At 50.8% G+C, this 18,993-nt stretch overlaps 5 protein-coding genes across 5 annotated transcripts; all 5 read right to left on the bottom strand.

The window, feature by feature from the left end:
* Positions 1–200: 200 nt before the first annotated feature.
* POX_e06841 (uncharacterized protein) lies at positions 201–1,004 on the bottom strand (the record flags this gene model as incomplete). The annotated part of the gene is made up of 3 exons (XM_050115657.1): positions 201–342; positions 381–865; positions 909–1,004. 3 exons carry the CDS (start codon positions 1,002–1,004, stop codon positions 201–203), a joined length of 723 nt encoding a protein of 240 aa, XP_049968117.1.
* An 871-nt stretch (positions 1,005–1,875) lies between these two features.
* POX_e06840 (uncharacterized protein) lies at positions 1,876–2,187 on the bottom strand (the record flags this gene model as incomplete). The annotated part of the gene is made up of 1 exon (XM_050115656.1): positions 1,876–2,187. The coding sequence occupies one exon, from the start codon at positions 2,185–2,187 to the stop codon at positions 1,876–1,878; it is 312 nt and encodes a 103-aa protein (XP_049968116.1).
* A 6,204-nt stretch (positions 2,188–8,391) lies between these two features.
* POX_e06839 (Vanillin dehydrogenase) lies at positions 8,392–10,188 on the bottom strand (the record flags this gene model as incomplete). Its single annotated transcript, XM_050115655.1, has 4 exons — positions 8,392–8,536; positions 8,661–9,103; positions 9,216–9,609; positions 9,740–10,188. 4 exons carry the CDS (start codon positions 10,186–10,188, stop codon positions 8,392–8,394), a joined length of 1,431 nt encoding a protein of 476 aa, XP_049968115.1.
* A 1,397-nt stretch (positions 10,189–11,585) lies between these two features.
* On the bottom strand, positions 11,586–12,680 carry POX_e06838 (uncharacterized protein; the record flags this gene model as incomplete). Its single annotated transcript, XM_050115654.1, has 3 exons — positions 11,586–12,078; positions 12,186–12,486; positions 12,560–12,680. 3 exons carry the CDS (start codon positions 12,678–12,680, stop codon positions 11,586–11,588), a joined length of 915 nt encoding a protein of 304 aa, XP_049968114.1.
* A 2,345-nt stretch (positions 12,681–15,025) lies between these two features.
* POX_e06837 (uncharacterized protein) lies at positions 15,026–17,439 on the bottom strand (the record flags this gene model as incomplete). Its single annotated transcript, XM_050115653.1, has 8 exons — positions 15,026–15,326; positions 15,418–15,488; positions 15,617–15,757; positions 15,821–16,006; positions 16,073–16,479; positions 16,560–16,744; positions 16,814–17,030; positions 17,103–17,439. The coding sequence occupies 8 exons, from the start codon at positions 17,437–17,439 to the stop codon at positions 15,026–15,028; spliced, it is 1,845 nt and encodes a 614-aa protein (XP_049968113.1).
* Between the last annotated feature and the right edge of the window lie 1,554 nt (positions 17,440–18,993).

Genomic DNA, 18,993 nt, shown 5'->3' with positions numbered 1-18,993 from the left:
AAACGTGTAAATCGGTCAACGACTTTCATGGTTCCATGGCCCAGACAATGGGGACAGGGAGAGTGGGAAGGGATCCCGTCGTGATACTTTAAAGATTGTATCACCACGGCACGTGGCTCTTGGCGTGGCCCCTTCCCCCGTCCCCACACATCCGGTCCTCTTTCAAATTGACGGCTGCAGGTGGTTCATACGCCGTCGATTTACAGAGCCAAAAAGGCAACCAGACCAGCGACAACGGCGCCGAGGGAAATGACGGTACGGCCAGCCGCGTTGTAGGCCGGAGTGGGGGTCGGGGTGGCCGAGACACTGGGGGAGACAGCGCCGGAGGATTGAGCGGCAGCGCTGCTGGCCAGAGTAGTGGCGCCGGTGGGAACCCACACCTGAGTGGTTGCGAAAGACGCGGTGGTGGCGGGAGCCAGGCTGACCACCGCGGTGTTGGAGCTGCCAGAGTCGGAGCTGCCAGAGTTGTCAGAGCCCGGGCGGCAGCGGTGGAGGAAGCATCGGCAGTGTTGACCGCGCTGGTGGCAGCGATCACGGTGTGAGTCAAGGAAGAGGTGGAGGTGACTGTCTGGGAGACCTGGGAGGTGGTGACGGCGGCGGTGGTGGCACCGTCCACGCCCGAGATACCGAACTGGGTCGACCACTGGTAGGCACCGTGGTGGGCACCAGCATCCTCGACGACGATGAGAAGACCGTAGTGGGTGACATCAGGGGTCAATGTCGTGGAAGGGGTCCAGATGAAAGCGCCCGTGTTGGGGATGCTCTCTGCAAGGGTCTCCAGCGGCTGCACGTTGTTGGAGGGGCCGCGCAGGAGGACGATCGACACGGTCTTGCCAAGGGTTGCATCCCACTTGATGGTGAAGGGCTTTGCCCTCGGGGACAGCTGGTTTCAAGCTGGGAGAGCGGACGGGGTTGCCCTGAGGGTCCTTGGAGTAATCAGGCGTGGTGTAGGCTGCAGCGATGGCCGCAAAGGCAGTGACGAGAGTGGCAGCGGAGAAACGCATGTTGACGGGTCTTTTAATGTCGAGAGCGACGAGCGAGGGCTGAAAAGCGAGTGACTGGAGTTGGAAAGCTTGTGGTGAACTGGCTTCAAGGGCGTGAGTGCACGGGGACAGCAAGGAGTGACTGTTTTATAAGGAACGACGGTCGGTTGGACGAATTCAAGAGAGTGATTGCGTGAGTGAGAGAGGGAAAAGAAAGAGAGTGAGAGAGAGAGGGTGGAATACTCAAAGAGGAAAGGCAAGTCCGTGAAAGAACAGGCGAGGCCGTGCCACACGCTAAGTGCCAGCTGCCTGGGAGGAGGCTACGCAGTTGGCCACGACTTGCGACGGAGGTGCAAAGAGGGTCAATGATGAGACTGTGTATGGGACCATACAGAGCTAGTATGGATACCGTTTCCTGGGCAAGGTGCAAATTGCGCAAACTGAATACCGACGGTCGTGCGAATATTGGAATTATTCAATTCAAAAGTTAAAACAAGAAAAGAAAACAGAAATGGAGTCGTCCTAAATTGGTATATTTCATCTGGGCTGAATTTCCAGTTCTGACACATGGGAATCATCCAATTTTCTGACTTTGTATTTTCCTGTTATACTGTACTTCTTTTCTCTTCCTCTCTCTCCTTTCTGATGTTTTTGTTTTTGTTTTATTTTTTATGCTTGGGGTTTTCGCACAAACATCACACGTCACTTCAAACTTGGCATCTGCAACCGAGATTTTCTCCTTTTCACCGCGCGACCGTTGGAATAGCATAAATAAGGTCCCAACTGGCGTTGGCAAAAGCGACGTGCCAAGATGCTTCTGGATGATCGATTCACGTACTCCACGCCAGCAAGGGGGAGGTGGCACTCTCGATGGCGCCAGAACTATGAATAGTCAGGGACTGTTGATGTGGAGCGGGCGCCCCCCCCTTTCGTTATATCGAAATTTCTCTTTTGCTGGAGCGTGCCACAAATTGCGCCAGATCCAGATGGATGCTGTCGTCGGCGCAGGATCTTCACGGCCGGGTTGTAGTTGAGAGTTCAGTATACCTTTCCGCGTAGAGGAGTAAGGACCGAGTCTGCTGAGATTTGGACATGAGGATCGTGTGGCGGCTACATCCATCACAGAATAGTAAGAGGGTCTCATCGGGTTCCGTCTGGTCCCCGTGCCCATGTCTCTTTCTCCAGAGTCCAGACCCACAGACATGGTCTAGTAGGTGAGGTGTCTGATGCATTCACCTCTCACGGTGCATCCCATGGCGATATTCAAGGTCACCGGATTGCATCATTCCCCTCAATACACTCTTCCTCGAGGACAATGTAGATGAATGCTATCGGCGTGTTCAATGGGGTTCAACCACTGACTACCCAACGATCCGAGGCTCCACCGGCCAGGAACGCAAGCTTAGCAAATGTGGGCCGACCACACTTCCCGCGAGGTGACCCGTGGACGCTCTGGTGTGAATCTGTGAGGCATTTGAGGTCTTGGACACGGGCCAGCCTTCAGGCCGTACCATTCCCCTCGTTCCCCATGGCCATACAGGGACCAGTTTTCCGGCGAGTCGTGATAAGTCAAGGTAAAGCCTACCCTGAAGTCGTCATAGACTGCAAGAACGGTGAGTCACTGAGCGCACAGTCTGTTTTTTTTCGACTCTGTGATTCGACCGGAAAGTGGACAATTGGACGCTGTAAGATGTGAAATGCACAGTGCCTGGGCCTCGCGAGCCGCGTCGGTAATCACACCAACCGGTCATGGGTAAGGTTTGTGCGGGAGCAAAGGCGGCCAATAGATGATCGTAATTAGCCGGGTAAAAGGTACCTTGGGGCTCGAGCCACGGAACCTCCAAAGACTAATCGTGGCCGGGCATGGAAGGGCATACATGCTGGGAAATGTTTACGTGTGCAATCTTGAACGACAATACCACCACCTAGACAAACCATACATCGCCTGTCCGAATTTCTAAAATCAAATCGATTTAGACACATACAAGAGGATGTGCACCATTTGATCAGAGTCTAGGGCGACAGATGTTTGTATGAAAGTTTCACCGCAGCGCATCCCCTGAGTATACTACTAGTATTCTGTGCCCTCCGGTGACTCTACACACAAGATGACGATGGAATACAAGCACAACAGTCCTCCACTCAAGACACACATCCATGCCATCGAATATAATCTTCCAATTCCGCAGGAACACATTTCGAGACAGAAAATGCCAGAAGGAATAAGAAAGTATGGTGTATGCGAGCAATGAAGACGCGAGGGTTTTTATTTTACCTCTGTCATGTGATGTCTCAGTATGAACTGGTAGGGATGAGCCTGGAATGAGCATCTCGAAAGTATACCGTTGGTGGTACAGTACAGTGAACCGTATCCCTCAACTACTCCTACTTACTGGAAGAACGACTCTAGTAATCATCAGAGATGAGGCCAAGATTGAAAGGATTTGAGATCGTCATTATAGGATTGACTGTGGGAAGATCATTCAAAAAGAATCACAGTCCAGACTCGCGGGTCTCAGGATTCCCGCCATCATCCGCTATGCCGTCCATCCCAGGCCAACCGCCAACACCATGCGCAAATCAGACGAGGGGGGAAAACATCAGGGCAAACCATGGAGTAGTCTGCGTTTCAAGGCTAGACATTTAAAAAAAAAAATAGAACGAAGTGGTCATGAGTGGAGATTCAATTTTGAGGCTGCTGCTAAACACATCAACATATCAATTTTCAAATACTGAACACTATCAAGATTCACCGGTTCGACTTGTCGAAACACGGGGAAGTGAAACAAATCGGATTCTGCGGACTGATCCCTCACACCATCGAGAGTTCAAAGGGATGGCACCAAAAGAAAAAAAAATTACAGAAATAACAAAAAGAGTTCTGGCAATGTGGCGCGACGGTCGAGAATCGCCGTTCAAACGGCTGGAATGTCACATAGATTTGGATGGCCAGGAATACCGATGTGCATAGACGGAAGACAGCCACGATCGATGAATCACCTTATTCTAGATGGTTGGAGAAATGTTGTTGTTGGTCGAACTCTGTGACAGGGTGGAGTTTCGTTTGATCTACTTTTCCTTTCCCCCCTTCCAACAGAGTTGAAGCTATCCTATAGTACATCGCCTACTCTTACGGTCCCCGACACTGAACTGCGTATTGAATGTATAGGTATAGAAGAAGTAAAGGAGTCAGAATCAAGGGCGAACAGTCCCGACCTGACACCTTCCTCACCCCTTACTTGCGCCACAACGTCTTTCTTTTGTTTTTCTTTTTCCCACGCGAGATGTCATTAGAAGCAGACCAGCCCGCAACATAAAGATTCATTCGCATTCCGAGCCTCCCGATCGGTCGTCGCTTAGTGGATTGGCGGCACTTTGAAGAATGTTAAACAGGCTTCTTCTGGGTCACGATCTTCAGTAGGTGTTCCTTTGTCTCCTCGGTTCTGATGGCTTCTGATTAAGCATGATTCACGTTAGGATGCGAGAAGCATGTACTTGATACTGTATGTGCTACCTGTGTATACTGTCCGGTATAAAATCGCACATATACAGCGCAGGGCGGGTAGTACCGTGGCTGTGAGCAGTTGGATAGCTATGAGAATTGCTGTCATCAGTCAGGATCTGGATGAGACTGGCAGGGATTGCAATATAGGTCTCCAGACCGACAGGGCAAATTTCCACTCACCGAACCGGGGCAGAGAGGGCGTTGTCGCTCCTATCGACAGAGCTGCATGATGCGAGCATGATTGCGCCACTGCGATTGCCTTGGTCGGCTTGAAGATCTCAATTAGAGTAAGTCTTTGAGTTGACTGGTTTTCATTTTTGTTGTTGTTGTCCTTGTATCCTGCTACCGGCACTTGGAATGGCTTTCATCCGTCCTTTTACAATTCAGACCTTTTGCGGGCGCGGCGCGACTCTGGTCAAATGCGAAGCACTCTTCTTGTCAGCGGCAATCGTCCAGGTGCTCAAAAGGTACTCGTCAGCAGAGACGACCCGACTACTCCTACCACTTAGAGTAGTACAGTAGGCCACTGATGCCTCTGCTACCTTTAAATTGAACTGAGTACACCGGTGGAGTGTGACCACGCCTTCCTTTCTCGGACACCCCAGCAAGAGAAGCCCTCCTGAAAAAAGAAGAGAAAGACTCTCCTGTTTCGGGCACAGACGAATGGTGATCTGTTGGGTTGTTCCGAACTAGTCCCGAAGAGGAGAGCGCTGTATCTGATGGACTGGGCACCTCATTTCCTGTTCCTGAACGGACTTGGCGACAACCCACCAGTCCCAATGGGGCAGCGATCAGACTTCAGCTCCCTCCTAACCGATGATTCATAAGGCACCCACTAGGCAAAGTAGCTGGCTTGGCGATTTGGCCCTCCGGGGTTCGACACTCATTTGCAGCCGCATTACACCGCATCTGACCATCAGCCAAGACGAGAGTGTGTGTGAAAGTGAGAGATAGAGAGAGAGTGGCCTTGGGGGCTGAAAAGCTGCCGGGGCCTGCTAGACTTTTCAGCTCGACTCCAGTCTGACAGCCGCCATACTGTATGTTAATGGTATTTTACTGTATTTTACTAGAATCGGTCGGTTCTCGTCCGCGGCTCCGGGACGGGAGAAGAAAGGGAGCAGGATCAAGTAAATGGTCCTAATTTTGGATCTCTCTCGTTTAGCCTCACCCTTGGCATCGTGGTGTGGAGGTCGCATGTTTTTCTCCGAGCTTTTCAGGGAGTGTGATATACAGTGATACACCTTGCGAATGGAGCTCAGAGAGAGACCTGACATCTGACGTCAAAGTAAGAGATTCCCCTTACATTCGAGCCAGTCTGCTATGTGAACAAGATGGACGCTGGAATCCTTGGGAGCGATGTGACTGGGTATATGATCATGAACCCCTACGAGATTGACCATATCTTGAAGATGTGATGAAGTATAGTCACCCTGCGTCCAACACAGAGTATAATATGCACCTAGTCATCCAGTCTCTACTATATTCTCTATCTCTTACGTAGCACAACTTCCAACTGCACGTTCTACCTGGTGACTCGGGTGCTGCTTGCCTTGGTCTCGACTCCAGTCCTCCACCAAATCCCAGCGTGCGATCAGGCCGACGGGCATGAAGCACACTCGTACCTGACAGCCCTGCAGGAGCACACTTGGCCTATACTCGAACCAAGATACATGGATCCTCCCCCGTCAGCCCCAAGTCAGCCAGGACAAGGTCCGCTGACGAGATAATAACGGGAAAACCAACTCCACATCAACGCGACATTTACTCAATAGCTTACTAACCTAGGTAGCAATCCTGAATAGAGGTCCCTGTCTAGTGTCTACTATCGCACCGATACTGGTATTCACCCCTCAACCTCCTCGTGGAAGTTCCTCAACTTTTCTTAGCACTGTATCCCGCATTCGCGGCCGTCCTACTGCGCCTCCACCATCAAGGGAGACCTGCACCTCCCAGAGTGAAGTGAAACGCGCTTGCAGTCTTACCCATACCCAATAGTCAACCCCGTGACATCTAAACCAGGACCAGAATCACCATTATTGACTCATTTGACGAACCGACGGGGACAGAATCAGGTTGATCACCGAAAAAAAAGTCCTCTCGCTGCAATAAGACAAGACTCTTCTGCAGTCTCCTGCAGAGTGCACAACCCGAAACACTACACCACACCAGGCAATGCAGTGCCGTGCATGACCGGCCTTCCCTCACAAAGTACCTAGATCTAACATTAATGCCTGCGATGTTCTTTTCCTGCTCAATTCCCTGGAGGTATGAAATATTCGATATGTTGACCTGTGCCAGGCTACCGCTCAATTTGCTCTTGTGCCTGCAGACTTTACACATATTAGATCCACGCTATGATGATCTCTTCCAAGAAAACTAGAATTATCAAGGAACCACGCCCAATCTGACCTACTAAATTTATAACAAAAAATTCTCTAAAAGACGCCCCGACTATTTAGACATCGCACTACAAACGCACATCCATACAACACATCCCCATGAAGTAGAATACCTGCCTGCGGCTGCAAAACTAGGGTAGGACCTAGTCGTCCATCTATCGGAGATTCCCGTCGACTACCCAACCGAAGATAACCTGGGCAAATCTGCAACCTAGTGAATCAGCAATCAAACCCACATATTCAAACCTACCCACTAGCCTCATTTTACACTCATATGATATACCTCTGATAGAAATAAATCTAGAGTACAATGCAGAAAGTCACCAGCATCAACGTCGGCATCTCCGCCAGTCTTCAACCTCCCAACAGCCCGCTTTTTTCCCGCTTCCCCCGCCAAGAACAGTCCACAAGGTAGTGTTCAAGGAATCAAATATCGGACTGTAGCCGCCGTCGCTACTACTGACCCCGGCTCCCTGCTCAACCCTGATTCAGGTAGATTCAGGCTCAGGTTTTTTTTTTCATTTCTTTCCCGTCCTTTTCCTTCTTGTTCTTCTTCCGTACCTATGCACCCTCATTTAAAGTCAAAGCGTCAAGGTTGCTTTGAGTTGAACTTGTAACGAATGGGGCGTGGGGGAGGGCCGACATACACTATACATGGGTACATATGGATAGCCTTTTTTTGTTATTCTACGGGGAGAGTCCGAGGGAAGGTGGGCAATTGGACATGGGGGAATGGTTGTTCATATGTTGAAGCCCCGCAGTGCCAAGGGAGACTACCCTTTCGACTAGTATATCTATTAATGTATGATCTTGGCTACTTTGCAATCAATACGTGTATCGATGCTAGGTGGATGTCCAACCTACAGACGAGGCAGGTACTGGTAATGGATCTACGAATGTATAACGGGCATATCGTCTTACTGACATACTTAGGTAGTTACCTATTAGAATTTAGGAGTGCCTCCTAGTAGATTAGAAGGCTGGATCCATATCCACACGCATAGGTCAGACAAACGTGCTTTTTATCAATCTCTAGTAGTGACCTGATCGGTTCTATTTGGATATCTTTCTCACTAAGAGCCGGTGTTATAGGATCTTGTCTGCGGATACTTTGCTCTTTGGGTTTCCAATATCGGGTCATATGCAAGGGACTGCAGGACCAAGCGAGTCCCGTCAACATGATGGATGAGAGAAAGAGGGGTTCTGTTTCAACAGTATCGGCGACTTCTACTGGTGGACCAGGCTGTGGATATCAGACTCCACCAGTGGCTACGTATTAGGACGGAGTCATGGGTTGCTCATCGGCCGTCTGTCATAACCACCATCGGTCTCATTCCAATAGATTCAAGTACATATACAGACAAGAGATATGAAAAATTTCATACGGAGGAATGAAAAGAATTGAACCAAAAAAAACCAGTAATCTCCACACAAGCGTCTTCGCCGGAAGACACAAGAAAAGTCAAAAGAGATAAACCGGCCACGAATAAAAACGACATGTCCTCTACTCATGCCAGGTGACAACCTTGGTCTGAAGGAATTCGTCGTATCCAGAGACACCGCCAAAGCGACCAAATCCACTGCTCTTCCACCCACCATGAGGCAAAACAGGCTCGTCGTGAATCGTCAGCGCATTGATGTGGACCGCACTGGAATATGGAACGTGGACCGTGTCAGTAGTTTTGACGCGCAAGTATAGAGAGAGAGAGAGAGAGAGAGAGAGAGAGAGAGAGAGAGAGAGATAGAATAAAAAGAAAAAGGTCAGCAACTCACCCAGATTCAACTTGCTTGGCAACACGCAGGCCGCGGAACAAGTTTTGCGTATACACGGCCGCGGTGAGACCGTACTCGGTATCGTTGGCCAGCGCGATAGCCTCTTCTTCCGAATCCACAACAAACAGCGATACAGTCGGACCGAAAGATTCCGTCTTGTACAGATCCATCTCCTGGGTGACCCCATCCACGATGATGGGTCGCATTTGAGTATCGCGGCCCTCATTGCCGTTGGCATCGCCAAAGATCACCTTGGCTCCGCGTGAGACGGCGTCAGCGACGAGCTTCTTGTTCTTGGTGACGGCCGCAGCGTTCACAAGGCACAGGGCTGGCACATCCTTGCCAAACAGCTTCTCAGCATGTTCGGCGACCTTTTGGCGGAACTGATCGGCGACAGCGCTTTGGACGACGATGCGTTCGGTCGACATGCAAATTTGACCGGACTGAAAAAAAACCAACACCAGGATGATTAGTATGAGTGTCTCCATTTCCTTATTCGCCATTTCTAGAGCCCCCGCAACTTCTCCTGTAACTCCCGAAAATATGTCAACTCACATGCATAAAGGATCCCAGTGCGCAGTTCATGGCGGCCTTGTCGAGGTCCGCATCGTCCAAGACGATTGCGGACGCCTTCCCACCCAGTTCCAACAAGACCGGCTTGATGTATTTTCCGGCGGTGGAGGCAATGATGGAGCCCACATGGGTGCTACCGGTAAAGTTGATCTTGCGAACATAGGGGTGGGCAATCAGAGTATTGGTCACGGCGGCGGCATCGGAGGTCTGATGGTACAGCACGTTCAGGCAGCCTGCGGGGAGACCAGCCTCACGGAAAATGTCACCGAGAGCCCAGAAGCACTTGGGTGACAGCTCCGAGCCCTTGAAGACGATTGTGTTACCGGCGGCCAGAGGCAGCGCGATGGCGCGCATGCCCAGGATCAAAGGCGCATTCCTGGAACAGCGACGAGGCAAAGGTACCATTAGCCTGGCTCGATGGCAGACAGAGTCGTGAAGAAAGCGGAGATCGTTCGCAAGGAAAAGAAGAAACGTTGAATGAAAGAAAGAGGCAATCTTTGGCTTACCATGGCGCAATGCTCAGAATCACACCATAAGGCTCCTTGTAGATGATCGCATTCTCTCCGTCCACGTTCACACTCGGCACTTTGCCCTCGATGGTTGAGATCCGCCCGGCAAAGTCCTTGACAAAGTTGACGCCCATGTGGAAAGTATGCTCCACAAAGAGCCGTCCCGCTCCGGTCTCCTCCATCTGCAACGCAATGAGCTCCTCCTTGCGCGCCAACATGACCTCACCGGCCTTGAGTAGGATGTCGCGACGGTCAAAGGCCTTGGTCTTGCTCCAGGCGGGGAAGGCTGCCTGGGCGCACTCGACGGCGCGCTTTGCATCGTCGACCGATGCACCTGCGCAGTACCCGGAGAGCTCACCCGTGGCCGGCGCGTGGACCTCGAATTTGATGTCTGTCACGATGGATTCATTGTTGATGATGAGTGGCGTCACTGCGTTCGAGGCCATGGCTTCTCTTTGATCTTGCGTCGTGAGATAGGAGGGAGGATTGGCAGAGAGGGGAGGAGGATCACGGTACGATGGCCGAAGAGAGTGTAACTTGGAAAAGATGAGAATCGTTAATCAGTCAGTCTCGAGTCGGGAGTACATACAAAGATAATTCTGTCCCTTTTTTTTCTCCCCCTGGTTGGATTGAAATCAGAGAAATATGGATCAGCAGCAATAGCAGCAGCAGATCTGCGGTTCTTCTTTTCTGGCCATCCCACCGCGACCCCGCTGGCTAATACAAGAGCTACACTGCCGCCACGCGCTCAGGTTCCGTTGTGGCCCGCATCGGACGATCCGTGTCCGACGTGCTCCAGTCAGAACGAAGTATGAAGTTGTCACTCTCCAGACGATCCAGTCGTCTCACAGTTCATCGGTCGCTACTCGTAGGGACCCAACCTTCTTGCCTGGCTGGTGTACCCCGCCAAAGGGGCGTCAAGAACCTTCGACATGGGCGGTTCGAGTGGAGGAGGAACCGAGGCCAGGCCTGTCAATGCAATCATCGACAAATGGAAGATGGCCTACGTGGTGGGACTAGCGATCACCCAATGAAACTGCTGAACGATACCCGTAAATCCGACGCAGCGGTGAGTCTCGGATGTGGTGCCTGGCTCAGCTCGTCGGAGGTACATACGGCAGATGACTACTGCAGTACCTTCCACAGTAGTTGGATGTTTGCCGGTCGAGTTGTACCACCGTCGAGTCGATTGACTGGCTGAGAAAAAAGATTGGCCACGAGGCGGATTTAAGGAACGGAGATAAGGTTATCACGATTCGACCCATCAAAGCCCTCCAGGAGAGCTGTAATTGCCGTGGGTCGCGGATTCATCGCCAAAGCGTCCAGGTCCAGCCAGTTAACTGAACCAACCGAGTGTGGGCGTAACTCCCGAGATGTGCATCCGGCCCTCTTAATTAAAGTTTAGTGGTTCATACTCCCACGTCCAGCCGCCGCGGGAACCAAAGTCGGCACGATCGACGATTGTTGGATGTCTTTGCAGGTGCCGGCATGACGCACGTGTCTGTCCCGTTTGACCTTTCTCATGGAAATGCACAGGGAGGCCTCCCTCTCTGAGCTTTGGTCGGAACACTATGATGCAAACTATTGAAAAGGAAAACACCGGCATGCAGAAAGAAATACTCAACAAGACAGTGAGGTGCGTGTATTGAGTTCAAAGCAGAGAAACAAGCAAAAGGCTTGAATCACAGAGGAATATGCTATTGGATGAGAATCGAAGAAAACTCCACGCTGCATCAAGTTATGCCCAACGCCGGACAGTAATGCGATCTTCAAACCCCTCCAAAAAAACGAAAAAAAAAACTTGAAAATGAGTAGGAAAAACCGGCCACGGGAGATTCTCTCGTCAATTTGCCCAGATCTTAGTCTCGCTAGCCGCCCCACGAGCCTGAGCCAACTCGGCAAAGGGACATGCAGATGCTTTCGAGGCCGCCGGCGAAGATGTGGAAGAGATGGTGTGAGTCGTCTGACTTGTATGCGTGGAAGGGGCCACACTACTCAAAATGCTGGCCCCGTCATCATCTCCCAGCTGGCTCGTCTCGTCGCCCAAAACCTTCTTGTCTCCGACGTACCCTTCTTTGCCCGAACCAAAGCTGTACACGGACATTTCATCGGCGTATTCCTCGCCGTCACGCAGTCGCCATTTGGCGAACAGGTCATTCTGGATCCAGAGGATCTTGTTGACAGCTCGCACGAGTGCGATCTTTTGTGGGAGGGCGATGCGGGGATGGGAGAGGAGTGCCTCGATGAAGATATCCTGGATGTAACCCACGCAGGCGTTGATGTGGATGAATTCGATGTTGAGCGGATGAAGGCGCTCTTGGCCGCAGTGCATCATCCTGTTGATCATGTCAGTCGGGTCTCGGGTGAAGGTGACGGTGGCGGGCACGGAGGAGCCGCCCATCGAACGGGACAAGCGGAGTCTCGACGTGGTCTGTTAACGTACCCGACTTTGCTCAAGTATCTCCAGAAGTCAATACTGGTGGGATCTGAACAGAGTTTGATGAGATACCAGCGGAGAAACATCTTTCGTCGCTGAATCTGGGGTGTTTCTTCGTCCAACCACTCCTTGTCCGGGGTGGTCTCGTCGGCCGTGTTTCGGGTGTGGAAAGCTCGTGAAGTGATATCATACTGCAATAGCTTCTTGTAGACGAGATTGACGACTGCGGGAATAAGTTGTTTGATATATTTGGAGCCCGACTGGAGGGCCTCAATGTCGGCTGCGTAGAGCGAGGCCACATTAGTAACTGTCGTGGAGCGTGGGGAATGGCAATCGAGGGATTCCAAGATCCGTCCGATGAGGCGGGGGGCACCACTTACTAGAGTTAAAGTCGAGAAAGTCATGCAGGTACTTGATTCGTTCCTCCAGGCTGACGTAGAGTGATTTACGATCAATATGCTTCGGCTCGAAGCCAGATCCCAGCCCATAGTCGCATGCCATACTGACGAGGGGGATGGTGGTGACGAATCAAATGGGTCTCCAGTTGATTGTATTTCGCGGTAGGTTCCAGTTGAGCTCTGCTGTTGCTGCCAGTTTCAAATGAACAAATGGATACTCCAAGAGGATCGAACTTTTTTGTCCTCGTGTCAGAGAGGAAGCTAGCGACTCCCTTTGGAAGAGAGTGTGGCTGAGAAGATGGATGGAATAACCAGATGGAGCTGGGGTCGCTCTGAGCTGTTTGATGAGACGTGTAGGGTGGATGTACAAAAACAGAGACGGGCTGTTATATACTTGTTTCACACCATCACCTCAATGCTCAATTTTCCGGATTACATGGTCATAGAAGAAAAAGAAATGGAAAAAGAAAAAAAAAACATCAGTGCGCCTCGGATCACGAAAAGGGGTCTCCAAAAAAAATCAATTAGAACGAAAAACATGCTCCTTCAGTGAAGTCATGATTCAGGCACACTAATCCGCCGCAGGAAATTGTGTTCCTTCAAAGATTTCCCCTGGTGTTCCGATCCTTGGCGAGATGGAATTCCCTCTTGAACCTTCGCGATATGACAGCTAACTGTGACGAGCCACTTGCAACGCAGGTGATGGATCTTTTAGGAAGGATCAGACCATTCATCACTGCGAGATTATGAGTCATGTCAAGTTGAGTCTCCGAAATGATCTTGGGGTGGATCGAATCGATCCGAGAGCGAACGGAGAAATATGGGCTGATCCTGGCGAGACCTTCTCGCATCCGTTTTATCGCGAGCTAAAGTTTAGGCATTGAATCAAGGACCACCTGGACAGACATTTTTGTCTGTGCGGTGGAGCCGGGAGAGTCTGCTTTTCAAGAGTGCAGTCCTCATACGCTATACGACAAGCTCCTTGACGATTCTTTTCCTGCGTCTCTTCCAGCAGGGGAACTGTGAACTCCTGCAGGCAACTTCCACGCGAAAAAGGAGAATTTCCAGCTTGGCAGAAAGAAGCCGAGCACACGTGGAAAATGAGCACATGGAAATGGAGACCGCTCGACCCATCACGTCGCTACGGTTCGTCAACCTCCATGCACGATGGACCAAAAGGCGACGTATCATGTACGGGTGGGAGGACCGGGCAATTTGTTGAAGCGTCAGCCCACGCGCCCATCCCAACCTTAACGGAAAGTGACACGTCAAGGACGCAACGGAAAACGGTTTCAAGTTCCACGTCGGCACACGAGCTCCAATCTCACGTGTCCATTTGTTCAGGTTTCAGACTGGTCAGATATTTTCCGGTTGAGAGACTTGTTCTTCTTGACATTTTTTTATTCTGATACCTCAGGAGTGGGGGGAGGGGGAATATTTGACTTTATACTTGTCAGAAAGGCACACTAAGATCTCAAAGGATTCATGAGACTCCTCGCAACGGTTGCGGACGAAATTGGATGCCGTTATGAGTGGAAACTAAGAAAACGGCAGCCCACAGCCCACGGGCCGCCTTGTCAGGAAGTGTCTCTGGGTCCTTCCGTCGCGATCCTGGCGGGAGTTCTGTCGTGTAGCATGATGAGTCGCCCCATAAAAGTGTCGCGATAGCTCCACTCCTCGGCACATCCTCGGAGCCGGACCCTCGGAGAAATAAGAATGGAAGGTGTACAATGCAGTTCTGCACGTGTGCGCCAGTGCAGTTAACGACTCCCTCCCTCTCTCTCTCTCTCTCTCTTACATACCAGTATCACCTCCAGATACAGTCACTCAAAAAGACTGTAGACATGCACGGACCAGCAATTAGACTCTCTTCACATCTTCAGCCTGTCCTATCCAGCATTCATTAACGAGACGAATGTAATAGTCCCAGAGACTCAAGGCTCCACTGCCAATCGAGAGTGTGACCTAGCGGATGAGATCAGTAAAGAGGTTGATTCGAAACTCTCACGGTCGAGAATGCGGAACCTGGAAGAATCAGACGGAGGAAGAGTTAATCTGGGGGGAATCACCAAGTGGTGTTCTGTTCTGTACAGTCCACACGCTCAGCACTGATCTCATTGACATCTATCCGATTATGGTTTGAAGATCTTTGGAACGAGCCAAGGTTTGATCCGTCATTTGGAGCTATCATATGCCGCTTTGAAGGCGTGATTGGAGCATGAAACAAGTCCCTCGGATTACACACTTCACCTGCAAAATCAGGAAAGATGACATTTGAATTGGAAGCCTGGAATCCCTGGACCAAGTTGGATATTCCCTCGGAGACACACAAAACTCAATCGACCAATCCGAAATCGGCCAAAAGAAGAAAACGAAAAAAAAGCAATGTCATGAAAAAATATCTGTGCAGCTGTCATGCTCTCTCACTTCAAAGAGTTATCTATACTCTCACAATCTTCCCCTTCTGGCGTTGCCATGTGCGGCCGCGGTATCATAGAGAGCTTGGATGTCGGCCTTCCACTGTGTTTCATCCGCACGAACTAATCTGCGATCATACGTGACGAGTCCATTGACTTCACCCTCAACATCCGTCGTTTGAGTCCAGATTCCACCACTGCAAGCAAATCGCTTGGTCTGATCTTGCAGTTCAGCAAGCATGATGTGGCTACGGTAGTTCCAGATTTCAATAGTCTCGTCAAGTTCGTATGTTTGATCGATGGTGTTGATCGCCGCTTGAACATTCCACAAACTGGAGCAAGGGTTAGCCAATGAGACCGTGTCTTGGTTTCCTTTTCTCATGGCCCAGGCTGTGGCTTGGGTGGACCATCTTGACAACTTACTGTTCAATGGACACATTGTGGCCTAGACCGCCGAACTCTCCTTGAAGACCGATCCTCTTGGGATGTAGGGACTAGATGGGGTCGAGTAGAAGGGGCTTCCGCATTGTGGGTTCGCATAGTGGTGATTGTCCTGATGTGGGGGTTAAGCTTGACGCCTTGAGACGCAGACGCCGCCTCGAAAATCTGGAAGAGAACTCACGCTGAAGTCACCGGCTCCATGATCAATCCAACCCGTCGTGGAGTCGACCAGTCGAGTGGGGTCCAATTGTTGAACACGGTCGGTCAGTTCGAACTCGGGATAGTAGCTGGTGATTTGACCCCAGCCTTCGTTGTAAATGACCTAGAAAATGTCCTGTTAGCATGACGCTGTTAATTCGTAAGTTCCAATTTTTTTTCTCCTTACCCAGGTGGCAATGCTAGGGAAACTCTTGAGTTGATTGACAAGCAGATCAAGTTGACGAGCAAACTCAACCTGCTGAGCAGCATTGGGCAAGACCCCCTGCAGCGGTCGGAGTGAGGGCATATCCTGGATCACAAGGAGACCTATCTCATCGCAAGCACGATAGAACAATTGCGGCTCGATTTTGATCTGGATCCTCATCATGTTAGTCTCCAGGAACCATCTTGATTGCGGACCTTCCACGGAGCCTCTTACATGTTTGCGCACGCTGTTGAACCCAAGGCGCTTCAACAGCTTCAGATCGTAGATCATTGCTTCCTTGGTGGGAGGCACATAGATCCCGTCGGGCCAATATCCTTGGTCCAGGGTACCGAACATGAAGACGAATTCTCCGTTGAGTAAAGGCCGAACAATGCCATTGACGGTACCTTTTCCGATCGTTCGAAATCCCGTGTAGCTCTCAATCTGATCTTGGTCCACTTTGACTGTGAGGCTGTAGAGATTGGGCGCATCGGGAGACCACAGTTTCACCGAGTCAACTTGGAACTGGAATGGTCGGTTGGATGGTCCCTCATGAGATGCAATGACGCGGTCACCGTCATGCACGGTTACTTGAACCTTGCCGGTATCATCAGGTGAGGAAGTATGAACCGTCATGTTGACTGCAGCCGTCGTCAGTCTTATTCTACCACCGTAAAGTTTTTTTTATAAAAAAATAATAATAACATGGAGCTCAACTGACCCTGGCCGTTCATGTCTGCGTCCACATCAAGTTGAGTGACGTGTTTCACAGGCGCGGGCTCAATCCACACTGTCTGCCAAATGCCACTGCAGGGCGTATAGAAGATATGGCTTGGTCGCAGTGTCTGCTTGCCAATTGGAATCACATAGTCACCGGAATCGGTCGGATCATGCACAAAGACGAGCCTTGACGACGTGTTAGTTGAGTAGGAAATAGAAAAAAAAAAAAACAGAAAGAAGCTCATGTCACCGTACAATTCATTTGATTTCCCCGGTTTCACGAATCCAGTCACATCCAACGTGAAGTGATAGTATCCTCCTCTGTTGAATCCAACGTTCTGCCCGTTGACAAAGACAGTAGCCTCGTAGTCAACGGCATCAAAATTCAGCAGGATCTGCTGGCCGTTCCACGAAGAAGGTACTTCAAAATGAGTCAGGAACCACGAATAGAGGGTGGAACTTCCTTGAATGCCTGGATGATTTATTCAGTCACAATTCGCGATCACTCAGGTTTATTCACCGAGCTCAAAGAGAAGTATCTGACCTGACAGACCGCTCTCCAGACAAGACGGAATGAGAACCTCCTGATCCAGATTTTGACCAAAAGGAGGATTTTGAATTTCTGTGAGACCAGAGGCACGTCTGTATTGCCAGATTCCATTGAGATTCTGCCATTGAGTTCTCTGCATTTGTGGCCGAGGGTATTCAGGCCACGGATTCGTTCCCACCTGATCTGTCCATGGTGTCGTCAGAGGCGGTTGCTTCAGACTATATTGCGTTGGCCCAGACTGAATCGCCGGTTTTTGGACATCAATATTTCTTGGTATGGCAAGACTGGACGCTGCCAGTAGCGAAAATACGATGCTCCTGACAAGCTGCATGGCCACTGAGAGCGAAAGGGTGTTTCCTTCTTTCTTTTTAGTGGGCGGCGATGGAATCAAATGATAATCGTAGCTCTCCTCCAAGAAAAAAATTTGTTTCTTCTGCCCAGCTTTGCGCAGCAGAACCTTCTTCTAGCTTTATAGTTTTACTTACTTGTTACCCTTGAACAGAGCCAAGCTTGCGGAGCCTTTCCGCCATTCCTACCTGGTCGCTTGGCGGAGAGTCGGGTGGGTGTGAATGAGACCCCCTTCAAGTCCTCTGCATCCTTCAGGTGACCAGTGCGCCGGACATCCTTGAAAGCGATCCCTAGGCTAATCCAGGCAGTGACCCCGAGGTGCTATGTTTTCTATACGGAGAGAGGCACTGAGTGGAATCACCGCTAGTGAGATGCTACGAGGATGGAGGATGTTTGAATCATGGTTGGCAGTTCAGCTCTTCCGCGATGATTTCGCTTTAAATCGTGCGCTTGTCGGTGCTCCATGGTGGGTAAAGGCTAAAGGCTGGGGGGGGGGAGGAAAATGGAGGCGAAGGACCTGGAATGGCCTGGCTCGCGTATCAGTGCGAGGCACATCAGGGCGATATTAGATATGCAAGATAAGTGGAGTCACCCTGGATCGCAGGATGGGGAAGAGGTTGCCCTGTCGAGCTTTGAAAGACAAATGCTCGAATCAGTCGATAGAACGATCAACACAGAGTCTGAGCACCCAGCCGCGGTTGACCATCCATGACGCCAAGCCGATGCTACCTTTCTCCACACATCGTCGATGGCTGACAGACTTGACATCAAAATTCACAGTCAGCCTCCAGGTCAGGAGTAGCGGTGGTCGTGCGACGAATCAAAGCAGCACACGAGCCGTGCAGAGAACGAGCAACCTTGGTCATGGTTGCTTTCCGACCCGTGCTGAGCGACAGCCTCCGAAAAGCTTACGGGATAGGGAGAGGCACAGGCACAGGCACAGGCACAGGTGCAATTTGACCCGTGCTTCCGCATGGCTAGCGATCAAGCCAAGCGACCGGCCTCGTCGAGGGACGGGGTAGACCTTAATTATGCACCGGGGATCTCGCGAGTGTTGTCCAAGAAAGTCAACCCCTTGAGATCGAAAGTTCACATAATCCTGTCCTGCGTGCTTTGTATCCCTTGCATACTCACCCCGTCAGAACTATCGAGCTCCATGCCCCTGTCCTGGAAAAGTGGCTAACCGATTTAAGCAGACGGGGAGTCGTGAGCAGCCACTCAAGCCTGATTGCAAGCCATCCGCTCTCCAACCTGTTGGCGGTCTGTCACCAACCCGAGTCATCATGATGTGGTACTTGGACGATTCATGGTCGGGAAAAGATCTGCAAAATCACCCCGCGGCCGGACTGAAAAATCAGAAGCGCACGAGATGCTTCTCCTCATCATTGACGTAGCCCTGATCTGCCGATCGCCTCTGCATCATTGGTGCGAGTGGGAAGAGTGATATCGGTCATGCGCCAACACCCCGGGAGCTCCTTCTAAAGCTGATCAGGCCTCTCCAGATTTCCCCGCAATGAATGACGATCGAGCGGTCGAA

This window comes from Penicillium oxalicum, chromosome V (genome assembly GCF_001723175.1).
Source record: "Penicillium oxalicum strain HP7-1 chromosome V, whole genome shotgun sequence".
Taxonomy (NCBI): Eukaryota; Fungi; Ascomycota; class Eurotiomycetes; order Eurotiales; family Aspergillaceae; genus Penicillium; species Penicillium oxalicum.
Note: the sequence above shows the minus strand (reverse complement) of the source record. Positions and strands in the feature narration are given on the sequence as shown.